The sequence below is a fragment of the Nomascus leucogenys genome, chromosome 10, assembly GCF_006542625.1.
Source record: "Nomascus leucogenys isolate Asia chromosome 10, Asia_NLE_v1, whole genome shotgun sequence".
Classification (NCBI taxonomy): Eukaryota; Metazoa; Chordata; class Mammalia; order Primates; family Hylobatidae; genus Nomascus; species Nomascus leucogenys.
Window position 1 is genome coordinate 12,735,011 of NC_044390.1, and position 13,455 is coordinate 12,748,465.

The window sequence follows — 13,455 nt, forward strand, 5'->3', positions numbered from 1 at the left end:
TCCTTTGTGATTCCTTCTTTAATGTGTAGGTTATAAGTATGTTTGCTTTCCAAATATTGAGGCTTTCCTAGATGTATTATTATTACTAATTTTTTTTTTTTTTTTTTTTTTGAGACAGAGTCTCACTCTGTCACCCAGCCTGGAGTGCAGTGGCACGATCTCGGCTCACTGCAACCTCTGCCGCCCTGGGTTCAAGCGATTCTCCTGCTTCAGCCTGCCGAGTAGCTGGGATTACAGGCGCCTGCCATCATGCCTGGCTAATTTTTGTATTTTTAGTAGAGATGGGGTTTCACTGTGTTAGCCAGGTTAGTCTTGATCTCCTGACTTTGTGATCCACCCGCCTTGGCCTCCCAAGTGCTGGGATTACAGGCGTGAGCCACTGCGCCTGGCCCTAATTTCTAATTTAATTCTATTGCGGTCAGAGAACATTCTTGGTAAAATTCAAACTTTTGAAAATAAGTCTTATTTAAGGCCCAGCATATGGCTTATCATAATTAATTTTTCATGTGCACATATATGTACTCTGTGTTATTGCGTGGAGTGGCTATAAATAACAATTACAGTGCTGTTCTTATTGTCTATATTCTTGCCAATTTGTTCCTCTGGTTGTTCTATCAGTTTCTAAAAAGAGATATTATAGTTTCCAACTATGATTGTGGACTTGTTTTTTTCTTCCTTTAGTTACTTAAAAAAAAAAAACAAGTTTCACAGTGACTATGTAAGCCTCTATTTCTGTTTTGCTTTCTTTGATTCACATAGTCTTATGATTTTGTAATTAATTTTGAAAAAGTTAAGCAGCATAGTAAATAAATATATCAAGTCTTAATTTTAGGGTTGCTTGACAGGGATTTTAACTATATTAAAATGTAAAATAATATTAGTATAATGACTTTTCCACTTGGACCTTTAAAAATCAAGGAGGCATAATATCTTGTGAACCTATTAAGCTTTAACATCTTTTCCAGCTATTTTTTAGGAGGTAAAAGTGTGTTTCTAGAACTAAAAAATTAGATTTTGAGGTATAAATACAGTTTTGATATTGTATTAATACACAATTTCAAATACTTTATTAGTACATCTTTTAACAACCTCCCTTTAACATATTGTTGAATTATTTTTATTGGTTACAAATTTATTCTGATTACATTGGAACTAGTGTGCATTCTAGAAATACTGTTACTTAGGATCTGGTTTTGACTTTTAAAATGGCTGTTATTTATAGTGTATTGGGGGTTTTGCTGTATAATTTGCATAGTTTCTTTTATAAAAACAATAAAAGTCTATAGCTTTCTAAAGCTATAACTTTATTTCTTCATTCTTGTTGCTTTTTTCATTCATGTATAAGAGACCTATATTAAGGAACAAATGATAACAAATCCTTTGTATAATCTGCTAGGTTCTAGGGTTAAAGTAAATCATTTGTCTTCCCTCTATATTGTAAATAAAATATTTCTTTTATTTTCTTACTTTGATTTTTTTCTGGGTTAACCATAAATATTTTGAAGCTTAAGAACTGTCACACATAATGTGTTTCATGTTTTCGAGGAAAGAGACAAAGTTCTCTCTGCATTGAAGAACTAACGTAATGAATAGATTCTTTATGGAAGAACGTTTCTGGTCTGTGATACATAGTTTTTTTCCTCGGGATTAGTTGTGGTGGACAAAAATGGATTAAATCAGGAAGCTTAGATAGTTTTGTCTTCACTACTAACTTATTTGACTTGGGAAAAATAATCTACATCTGTTAAATGATCAAATGAGATATTCTAAAGTATTTTTCAGTGGTGTGATTTTATGAAATTAGGTTATTTTTACTTGTGAACCATACAAAAAAGTTTCAGAACTCAGTAATTTTTTGTGATTAATTTTGAATGGTAAATTAGAAGTGGTAAATTATGTGTTATTTAAAAAGATTGTTTTTTAAATATTTAGAGTATCCAGTACAAGATTGGATCTACAGAAAAAATCTGAAGCCCTTGAAAATATCAAGCAAAAGCTTACCAAGCAAGAGGAAGAAAAAAAAATCCTGAAACAAGAATTTGAAACTTTAAGTCAAGAAGCAAAGATGCAGCACAAGGAATTGAATAACAGAATTCAAACAACAGTAACAGAACTACAAAAAGTAAAAGTGGAGAAAGAAGCTTTAATGACAGAGCTTTCTACAGTAAAGGACAAACTATCAAAAGTTTCTGAGTCTTTGAAAAACTCCAAAAGTGAATTTGAAAAGGAGAATCAGAAAGGAAAAGCCGCTATATTAGACTTGGTTAGTAGTTTACATTTACTTTCTTAGGTAGAAGTGATTATTTTATTTAAAATGTACTGATTTTTCTGCTTAATTCACAGTTTGCTTTTCTTTCCGCATTTAAATAGTTTAAAGTAGTTCTTATGAGGAAATTAATTGGGATTGCTTAACCTGAGAAGAAGCCCAAGATAGTAATGTGGGTGCGTATGCACCTGTGAGCATGCCATTTTCTAAAGGCCAAGAATATTTTCAGTTGAATATCAGTCTTTCTCATGTGTGTTATTATGTTCTTTTCTGTTTGGAGAAAACGTTTTCTATCTGTACACTTTTCCTATTGTGATCATTTCTTAATTTATTGTTTTCTAAGTTTTCTTGCTTCCATTTTCTTGAAGCCCATTGCTATAAAAGTAGTGTGGCAAGTTAATTAGAATGAATTGTGTGACATAAAATGTGATTTCTAAAGTGTTCTAAGATATCATCTTAATATTGTTTAAAATATGCCATTGTGACTTGGTTGATGATCAAAACCCTTAGTGTTTTGTTGTCCCTCCTCCATTACTTCTGTAATATTTTCCTAGTTTTATCATTGAAATGGATGATCCTGTCTTATCTTAGCTCATCAATAATTTTAGTCTATTTCTTCATGTGTATCTTACTAAGGTTATAAACTAAACTTCTTAAGGTTATTGCAAATATTTTTTATGTAATATAGTTTTCATTTTTTTTAAGGAGAAAACTTGCAAAGAATTAAAGCATCAACTTCAAGTGCAGGTGGAAAACACACTTAAGGAACAGAAGGAACTGAAGGAGTCACTTGAAAAAGAGAAGGAGGTAAGATTTTTTTTTTTTTCTGTAACATAAAATCTGTAAAGTATAGTAAGGTCTTTATATTTTCAAATAAATATATAAAGCATGTTTGTTCTTGGGGACATTTCCACAGATAATTTTTTTTATAGTTTTAAGAAAAATAAGCATTTTCACACTGATATTTAAGTCATAGGTTTATTTCTCTGAAATGTAACAAATCATGTATATAGTTTAAAATTGTTATTTGTATTTTGCCTACTATTAAAAAGACTTAAGCTAGTTTATAATCAAAGGCCCAAATAAGGGAATATAATTAATAAAGGTAGAAAATTGAGTCAGCTAACTGCAGAGTTAAGGACCATTTTTATGGTTGAAAAAAAAATCTTAAAAGGCTTTCTATAGAAATGACCTTTATTTCGTGGACTCTTTATGGCTCTTTATTTCATGGACATTTATACACATACTAATGTATACTTGATAATGGTTGTAGAACAACCAAAATATTTTTCTGTGGTTAATGCTTCTATTGTTTCCAGCAAAAACAGACAAGCAAATGAGTAAACAAATGGGTATAATATATGGTTGTTACTCTCTGAAGCCATACCTGCTAGCTGCTAGAGTCCAGGCATGCAACTTTCTAGAAAATCTGATTTGATAAAGGAGCAAGACATAGTACTGACAAGTATTTGATGTGATTGTATTCTAGTTGTTGATTGAAAGCAGACTTGTGTTGTAGATGCCAGCCATGTAAGTAGCAAAATTATAATTGCTTCATGCCCAAGTTCTGAATCAAGATTGTTCAAATTTATATCCTGGCTATGCCATTTATTAGCTATGCCATTTTGCCATCTTTTAGACCGAATACTTAATCTCTGTGCTCTAGTTTCTATATGATAGAGTCTATGTGAATCTATGTGATAGAGTTATTGTGAGAAATAAATGGGTTAATATCTTTAAAGTACTCAGGACACTGACTATAATAAAGTAAATGCTCATGCTAGTTATTATTTTATCATTGGTTATATCATATCATCCTTATTGTCATACTATCTGACTCCTGTTTTGCATAAAAATATTTTGCTCTTCATTGTGGAGATAAGCTGAGACGTTTATATATAACACTAACATTTTTTCAAAAGTAACTTTGGATATGGTCAAATGCTTGAATGTAATGCTAGGTTCTTAGTGAAATATGCATAGAACGTGAAAACATGACTTTGGTTGGAGGGTGGGAGATAATAGTGGTTTACCTTGGTGACAGAGGAACCTCAGTGTGACTTCTGTATGATGTCTGAATTTGAACAGAAACATATCCTAGTGGACTGTACAAACAAGGTAGTAAAATATGCCCCAGATCTCTAAATGAAGTAACTCTTCTACAGTGTATTATTATTATTATTTTAAACAGAGTCTCACTCTGTCACCCAGGCTGGAGTGCAGTGGCTCAATCTCGGCTCACTGCAACCTCCACCTCCTAGGTTCAAGCGATTCTCCTGTCTCGGCCTCCCAAGTAGCTGGGATTACAGGTGCCTGCCACCACGCCTGGCTAATTTTTGTATTTTTAGTAGAGACAGGTTTCACCATGTTGTGCAGGCTGGTCTCGAGCCCCTGACCTCAAGTAATCTGCCCGTGTTGGCCTACCAAAGTGCTGGGATTATAGGCGTGAGCACCTGGCCTGTGCAGTGTAATTTAATGTCATCAGACAGATACTAAACGTATTTTGTCAAAAGTGATTTTGTTTTTATCATAGTTACTATAGAGCTATTCTTTGTGACAACTGTGGCCAACAGGCTTAGTGATGTATGAGAATTTTTTTTTTTAATTATTATTTTTTGAGATGGAGTCTCTTGCTCTGTTGCCCAGGCTGGAGTGCAGTGGTGCGATCTCAGCTCACTGCAAGCTCTGCCTCCTGGGTTCACACCATTCTCCTGCCTCAGCCTCCCGAGTAGCTGGGACTACAGGCACCTGCCACCACACCCGGCTGATTTTTTTGTATTTTTAGTAGAGACGGGGTTTCACTGTGTTAGCCAGGATGGTCTCGATCTCCTGACCTCGTGATCCTCCCGCCTCAGCCTCCCAAAGTGCTGGGATTACAGGCGTGAGCCACCGTGCCTGGCTGAGAATATTCTTGAAAGATAATTGACATCCAACAATTTAGACATTGATGTTGACATACCTGTTTTCTGTGATACAAGAGAATACTAATGTAGATAATTTACAAGCTGTAACTATACAATTATAAGTTAAAAAGAAAAGTAGTATTAAAAAATAATAAAGATTAATCCAGCATGTCACCTAATAGTGAGTAGTGTTGGTTATGAAAGCAATATGAGGGCAGGTATCTTTACTAATTATCTGTAGCCAACAGCCTCAGTAATTTCTTCCTAGAGTAGTGCCTGGAGTGTAGTAGTTACTCAGTAGATTGTCTTTTGAATGAACAAATGAAAGCTAAATATATTTTTTTTTTCTAATTACTCAGTACATCGTCAAAAGACAATGTACTGAGTAACAAACAAACATTTGTTCATATGACGAACAAATGAAGGCTAAATAGATTTTTTTTTTCTTTCAGGCTTCTCATCAGTTGAAATTGGAACTCAATTCAATGCAGGAACAACTTATACAGGCCCAGAATACTTTAAAACAAAAGGAAAAAGAAGAGCAACAACTTCAGGGGAACATAAATGAGCTAAAGCAATCAAGTGAACAGAAGAAAAAACAAGTGGAAGCACTCCAAGGAGAGCTTAAAATTGCTGTTTTACAGAAGGTAGTGATATATTTGTTTACTTTTTATAGGAAGAAAAACTTGGCAATTAAGAAAATAGTATGATGATTAATACAGATGGATGAGTTGCAACATAGAAAAGTTTACATAAGCTAAATTTTTTCCAAGTTTAATATATGAAAGCATTTGATTATATTATCAAGTACCTGAGTCTGGATTTCCATTCACTGTAACTCTGTTGTCAGATAATCGTTATTTAAAATTATCTTACTAATCATTTGATAGACATGAAACTACCTTATTAAAAATAATACATAACTGGCTGGGCTCAGTGGCTCACGCTTGTAATCTCAGCACTCCGAGGCAGGCAGATCACCTGAGGTCAGGAGTTCAAGACCAGCCTGGCCAACGTGGCGAAACCCCATCTCTACTAAAAATACAAAAATTAGCTGGGCGTCATGGTGCATTCCTGTAATCCCAGCTACTCAGGAAGCTGAGGCAGGAGGCGGAGGTTGCAGTGAGCTGAGATCATGCCACTGCACTTCAGCCTGGGCGGCAGAGGTACTCTGTCTCAAAAAAAAAAAAAAAAATAATAATAATAATATAACACTTAAGGAAATAATTTATGCAACATTCATAGTGTATTAGAAAAATTTAAAAGAATTTAAAATAAATCATTCTTATTAAGGACTAAGAACAAAAATTACAAAGTGGGATATCTTAAAAACATTCACTAGTGTAAAGCTTCATATAGTTTTAATTATTAATATTTTAAGTTACACCATAATGGTTTCCATTTCCAAACCTATTCTAATTTATTATTGAGCATATTTTTTATTCTTAAGTGTTTTAATACTTGTCCAGACCAAGAGTTGGTAAAAATGGATTATACTTAATATGAAATATTTGAACACAGTGAGTTCCTTCTCTACTGTTAGTATGTCCGTGTTAATTGGTCTATGGAGAAGAGAGTAGAATCTCTACTATGTAGAATAAACTAAATATATAATGCCATTAAGAGTTGGCTGTCATACTGCTAAAGTACAAAGTATATAAATTAAAACAATCAAAAAAACACATTTTATGTTGACCGCTGTTTTTTTAACTATTATTATGCTGCTTTACAAAATAGTAGTTCTTTAATAATACAACCAAGAGTAGACAAATGTGTCTATTCTTTTGTTTTTGTTACCATATATAATCAAAAGTCAACATGTAATTATCACAGTGCATACTTTATTGTATGCTTTCATATCCTGAGGTCATTTTCTTCAAAATATACTAGACTTGTATCCAAATATTTACAAAATCTTCATTTTTATAGCATTGTAACTTAGTGAAATAAAAAATACAAGTATTTTTAGCACGTTTTCTTATTTAAAAATTATGAGTTATAATAATATTTCTTTTGGATTTGTGATTAATATATATTGCCTGTACAGTTGCCCCTCCATATCTGTAGATTCTGTAACTGCAGTTGGAATTAAAATATTTGGGAGAAGAAAAGCAATAAAAAGTAACAGTACAGTATTAAAAAATAATACAAAATTGGCTGGGTGCAGTGGCTCACACCTGTAATCCCAGCACTTTGGGAGGCTGAGGTAGGCAGATCACTTAAGGTCAGGAGTTCGAGACCAGCCTGGCCAACATGGTGAAATCCTGTCTCTACTAAAAATACAAAAATTAGCTGGGTGTGGTGGTGTGCACCTGTAGACACAGCTACTCTGAAGGCTGAGGCAGGAGACTCGCTGGAACCCCAGAGGCAGAGATTGCAGTGAGCCAAGATCACGCCACTGCACTCCAGCTTAGGCAACAGAGTGAGACTCCGTCTCAAAAAAGCAAAACAAAACCAAAACACCCAAGATGTAAAATACAGTAAAACAACTATTTACATAGCATTTACTATGTATATTTACATAGCATAGTTGTATTAGGTATTGTAAGTTATCTAGAGATGTTCAAGCCAGGCAGATCTGAATTCAAATTTGTTTAATTTTGTTAAATTTGGACACACATTAACTTACTGGTCATAGAGAAATGATTCATCTTTCTGAGCTCATTTAATGGAGTCATAGAGTTGTTGTAAAGATTGAGATAATGTATTTAAAGTTTCTAGTACTGCGACCCATACAATGTGGAAGTAAAATAGTTGTTGGATATTATATGGAAGTATAGCAAACTGTGACCTGAGTAATAGGCCATGACAAAGTTATCATTGTCACTGGCCCATGGTGAAGTAGGGAAAACAAGGATAATGTTTAAATGGGTGTAGATGTATGTGTGTACACACTTAAATATATATATAAAACATAAAAATATATATGTACACATTATATCTAGATATGTAGTTTTGTATCTATAGCTATAGAGTTATATATATAAGTATATATCTATAGATATATAATTTTTCACATTGAAGGTCATAATGCACTTACACATTTTCTGCATATATAAATAAAAAGTAATACTACAGCATTAAAAATAATACCAAAATTTAAAATACAGTAAAAACAACTATTTACATAGCATTTATACTGTTAATGCTATGTTACCTAATGGTATTGTAAGTAATCTAAAGATGATTTAAAACATTTTATATAGCATAAGACTATTTGGGAGTTACTGATCTAGAATCAAGAAAGCATGCTGTTAAGTCAACAATCCCTCACCAACTTTGTTCAAAATCTAATGTGGAAATATACAATGAATAAGATATGGCCCCTTACTTTCAAGCAGCTTATAATTTAATGAGAAAGCAAAATATAAAGCAAAAGAAAACTGTATTATATAATGGAGCAGTTATCAAACTGTTGAATTTATCTGTTTTTTTTTTTTCATTTAACTTCTTCACTAATGATTTGAGTTCCTCAAAGACAGGGAACTTTGTCTTTTCTAGCAAATAAGCTCTTAATCATTTAAAAAAAATGAACGAATGAGTTTGTCAGAGGAAAAATATTGAAAGCCCAAACATGAGCCCAAAGAGCTATTATGGCCATTATTGAGACTTCACAGAGAGCTTAGTTAAGAGTCAGAACAAGAATTAAAGAGTAAGAAACCTAGATTTGTGAAAAAATGTTAAAGAAAAGAAGTAGTATTTTAGAAAAGAAAATGTGTAAGTGCATTATGACCTTCAATGTGAAAAAGATATCCACGAATTCTTCAATGTGAATTGGAAGAAGAACTCTATGAAAGGAAGATGGCATGGGATGTTATCAGATACTGTATAGGGAGATCAGCTCTCTGCTCCCCCATAGGCAGTTAGCACCAATTCCTATCACTCTGTCTCCTAGCTTTCTTGAATCCATCCTTCTCATTTTCCTCTGCTACAGCCTTAGTTCAGACTTTCTTTTCCTCTTATCTAGGCTGTTAATATAGCTTAATAAATGTTCCAGGCCCTCCAGTCTATTTGTCATTCATTCACTTGTTTCAGAAATATTACTAGGCACTTATTTTATGCCATGGCACAATTCTAGGTGCTGAAGACATAGCTGTGAACAAAACAGACATGGGACCTGTTCTTGTGGAGCTTATACTTCAGTGGGTAGAGAAACTAAACAGAGAGGTATGAAAGATAGTGATGGGACATAATTCTACTAAAGGTTGGGTGATCAAAGAAGCTTTGCTGAAGAGATTTGAGTTGATGTTGGTATTTTCTGAAAACAGATGACCAATATGGTTAAATTTGGTTGTGAGGGAGAAGGTAACATGAGATGAGCTCAGATAATTAGACAGGGACCAGATCATTTATATGCAAATTATAAAAGATAACAGAATGGTTTATTTTATTCTAAGGGCAATTGGACTCTTGGAGAATTTAGAACAGAGAATGGTGGGGTTTGACTAAAGGGAAAATAAAGGATTTTGTGAATGATTATAATGATTTGTGAATGTATTTTGGAAGTTGAGTCATCAAGACTTTCTGATAGATTCGAAAGTGAGAGGTGATAGGAAGAGGATCAAGGATAACTTGGGTTTGTGCATGTCGGTAGTTGGTAATGCCATTTATTGGGGGAAGTAGCAGCTTTTTTTTTTGTTTTATTTGAGTTCTAGGTTACATGTACACAACACGCAGGTTTGATACATAGGTATACATGTGCCATGTTGGTTTGCTGCACCCATCAACTCATCTCCTAATGATATCCCTCCCCCAGCCCCCCACCCCCTGACAGGCCCTGGTGTGTGATGTTCTCCTCCCTGTGTCCAAGTGATCTCATTGTTCACTTCCCACCTATGAGTGGGAACATGCGGTGTTTGGTTTTCTGTCCTTGTGATAGTTTGCTGAGAATGATGGTTTCCAGCTTCATCCGTGTCCCTGAAAAGGACACGAACTCATCCTTTTTTATGGCTGCATAGTATTCCATGGTGTATATGTGCCACATTTTTTTTTATCCAGTCTATCATTGATGGACATCTGGGTTGGTTCCAAGTCTTTGCTATTGTGAATAGTGCCACAATAAACATACATGTGCATGTGTCTTTATAGTAGCATGATTTATAATCCTTTGGGTATTTACCCAGTAATGGGATGGCTAGGTCAGATGGTATTTCTAGTTCTAGATCCTTGAGGAATCGCCACACTGTCTTCCACAATGGTTGAACTAATTTACACTCCCACCAACAGTGTAAAAGTGTTCCTGTTTCTCCACATCCTCTCCAGCATCTGTTGTTTCCTGACTTTTTAATGATTGCCATTCTAACTGGCGTGAGATGATGTCTCATTGCAGTTTTGATTTGCATTTCTCTGATGGCCAGTGATGATGAGCATTTTTTCCTGTGTCTGTTGGCAGCATAGATGTCTTCTTTTGAGAAGTGTCTGATCATATCCTTTGCCCACTTTTTGATGGGGTTGTTTGTTTTTTTCTTGTAAATTTGTTTGAGTTCTTTGTAGATTCTGGATATTAACCTTTTGTCACATGGGGAGATTGCAAAAATTTTCTCCCATTCTGTAGGTTGCCTGTTCACTCTGATGGTAGTTTCTTTTGCCATGCTGAAGCTCTTTAGTTTAATTAGATCCCATTTGTCTATTTTGTCTTTTGTTGTCATTGCTTTTGGTGTCTTAGTCATGAAGTCCTTGCAATGTGGGCTCTTTTTTGGTTCCATATGAACTTTAAAGTAGTTTTTTCTGATTCTATGAAGAAAGTCATTGGTAGCTTGATGGTGATGGCATTGAATCTATAAATTACTTTGGGCAGTATGGTCATTTTCACGATATTGATTCTTTATCCATGAGCATGGAATATTCTTCCATTTGTTTGTGTCCTCTTTTATTTCATTGAGCAGTGGTTTGTAGCTCTCCTTGAAGAGGTCCTTCACATCCCTTGTAAGTTGGATTCCTAGGTATTTTATTCTCTTCGGAGCAATTGTGAACACGAGTTCACTCATGATTTGGCTCTCAGTTTGTCTGTTAATAGTGTAGAGGAATGCTTGTGATTTTTGCACATTGATTTTGTATCCTGAGACTTTGCTGAAGTTGCTTATCAGCTTAAGGAGATTTTGGGCTGGGACGATGGGGTTTTCTAAATATACAGTCATGTCATCTGCACACAGGGACAAGTTGACTTCCTCTTTTCCTAATTGAATACCCTTTATTTCTTTCTCTTGCCTGACTGCCCTGGCCAGAACTTCCAACACTATGTTGAATAGGAGTGGTGAGTGAGGGCATCCTTGTCTTGTGCAGGTTTTTAAAGGGAATTCTTCCAGTTTTTGCCCATTCACTGTGATATTGGCTGTGGGTTTATTATAAGTAGTTCTTATTATTTTGAGATATGTTCCATCAATACCTAGTTTGTTGAGAGTTTTTAGCGTGAAGGGCTGTTGAATTTTGTTGAAGGGCTTTTCTGCATCTATTGAGATATCATGTGGTTTTTGTTGTTGGTTCTGTTTATGTGATGGATTATGTTTATTGATTTGCGTATGTTGAACCAGCCTTGCATCCCAGGGATGAAGCTGACTTGATTGTGGTGGATAAGCTTTTTGATGTGCTGCTGGATTCGGTTTGCCAGTATTTTATATGAGGATTTTCGCATCGATGTTCATCAGGGATATTGACCTAAAATTCTCTTTTTTTGTTGTGTCTCTTCTGGGCTTTGGTATCAGGGTGATGTTGGTCTCATAAAATTAGTTAGGAAGGATTTCCTCTTTTTCTATTGATTGGAATAGTTTCAAAAGGAATAGTACCAGCTCCTCTTTGTATCTCTGGTAGAATTCGGCTGTGAATCTGTCTGGTCCTGGACTTTTTTTGGTTGGTAGGCTATTAATTATTGCCTCAATTTCAGAGCCTGTTATTGGTCTATTCAGAGATTCAGCTTCTTCCTGGTTTAGTCTTGGGAGGGTGTATGTGTCTAGGAATTTATCGATTTCTTCTAGATTTTCTAGTTTATTTGCGTAGAGGTGTTTATAGTATTCTCTGATGGTAGTTTGTGTTTCTGTGGGATCGGTGGTGATATCCCCTTTATCATTTTTTTATTGCATCTATTTGATTCTTCTCTCTTTTCTTCTTCATTAGTCTTGCTAGCGGTCTATCAATTTTGTTGATCTTTTCAAAAAACCAGCTGCTGCATTCATTGAATTTTTTTGAAAGGTTTTTTTGTGTCTCTATCTCCTTCAGTTCTGCTCTGATCTTAGTTATTTCTTGCCTTGTGCTCGCTTGTAAATTTGTTTGCTGTTGCTTCTCTAGTTCTTTTAATTGTGATGTTAGGGTGTCGATTTTAGTTCTTTCTTGCTTTCTCTTGTGGGCATTTAGTACTATAAATTTCCCTCTACACACTGCTTTAAATGTGTCCCAGAGATTCTGGTACGTTGTGTCTTTGTTCTCATTGGTTTCAAAGAACATCTTTATTTCTGCCTTAATTTTGTTATTTACCCAGTAGTCATTCAGGAGCAAGTTGTTCAGTTTTCATGTAGTTGTGCGGTTTTCAGTGAGTTTCTTAATCCTGAATTCTAATTTGATTGCACTGTGGTCTGAGAGACAGTTTGTTGTGATTTCTGTTCTTTTACGTTTGCTGAGGAGTGCTTTGCTTCCAATTATGTGGTCAATTTTAGAATAAGTGTGATGTGGTGCTGAGAAGAATGTATATTCTGTTGATTTGGGGTGGAGAGTTCTGTAGATGTCTGTTAGGTCTGCTTGTTGCAGAGCTGAGTTCAGGTCCTGGATATCCTTCTGTCTCATTGATCTGTCTAATATTAACTGTGGGGTGTTAAAGTCTCCCATTATTATTGTGTGGGAGTCTAGGTCTCTTTGTAGGTCTCTAAGGACTTGCTTTATGATTCTGGGTGCTCCTTTATTGGGTGCATATATATTTAGGATAGTTAGCTCTTGTTGAACTGATCCGTTTACCATTATGTAATGGCCTCTTTGTCTCTTTTGATCTTTGTTGGTTTAAAGTATGTTTTATCAGAGACTAGGATTGCAACCCCTGGTGTTTTTTTGCTTTCCATTTGCTTGGTAGATCTTCCTCCATCCCTTTATTTTGAGCCTGTGTGCGTCTTTGCATGTGAGATGGGTCTCTTGAATATAGCACACTGATGGGTCTTGACTCTTTATCCACTTTGCCTGTCTGTGTCTTTTAATTGGGGCATTTAGCCCATTTATATTTAAGGTTAATATTATTGTGTGTGAATTTGATCCTGCCATTATGATATTCGCTGGTTATTTTGCCCATTAATTGATGCAGTTTCTTCA

At 34.8% G+C, this 13,455-nt stretch overlaps 1 protein-coding gene across 2 annotated transcripts in view; it reads left to right on the top strand.

Annotated features, from left to right (window-relative positions):
- Positions 1-13,455, top strand: part of EEA1 (early endosome antigen 1) — a 157,069-nt gene that overhangs the window by 124,630 nt on the left and 18,984 nt on the right. For both annotated transcript variants that reach the window (XM_030819863.1, XM_003259658.2), the window contains 3 exons: positions 1,933-2,263; positions 2,972-3,073; positions 5,622-5,816. In XM_030819863.1, coding sequence (XP_030675723.1) covers positions 1,933-2,263; positions 2,972-3,073; positions 5,622-5,816 — 628 coding nt within the window. The remainder of the gene's footprint in view (positions 1-1,932; positions 2,264-2,971; positions 3,074-5,621; positions 5,817-13,455) is intronic.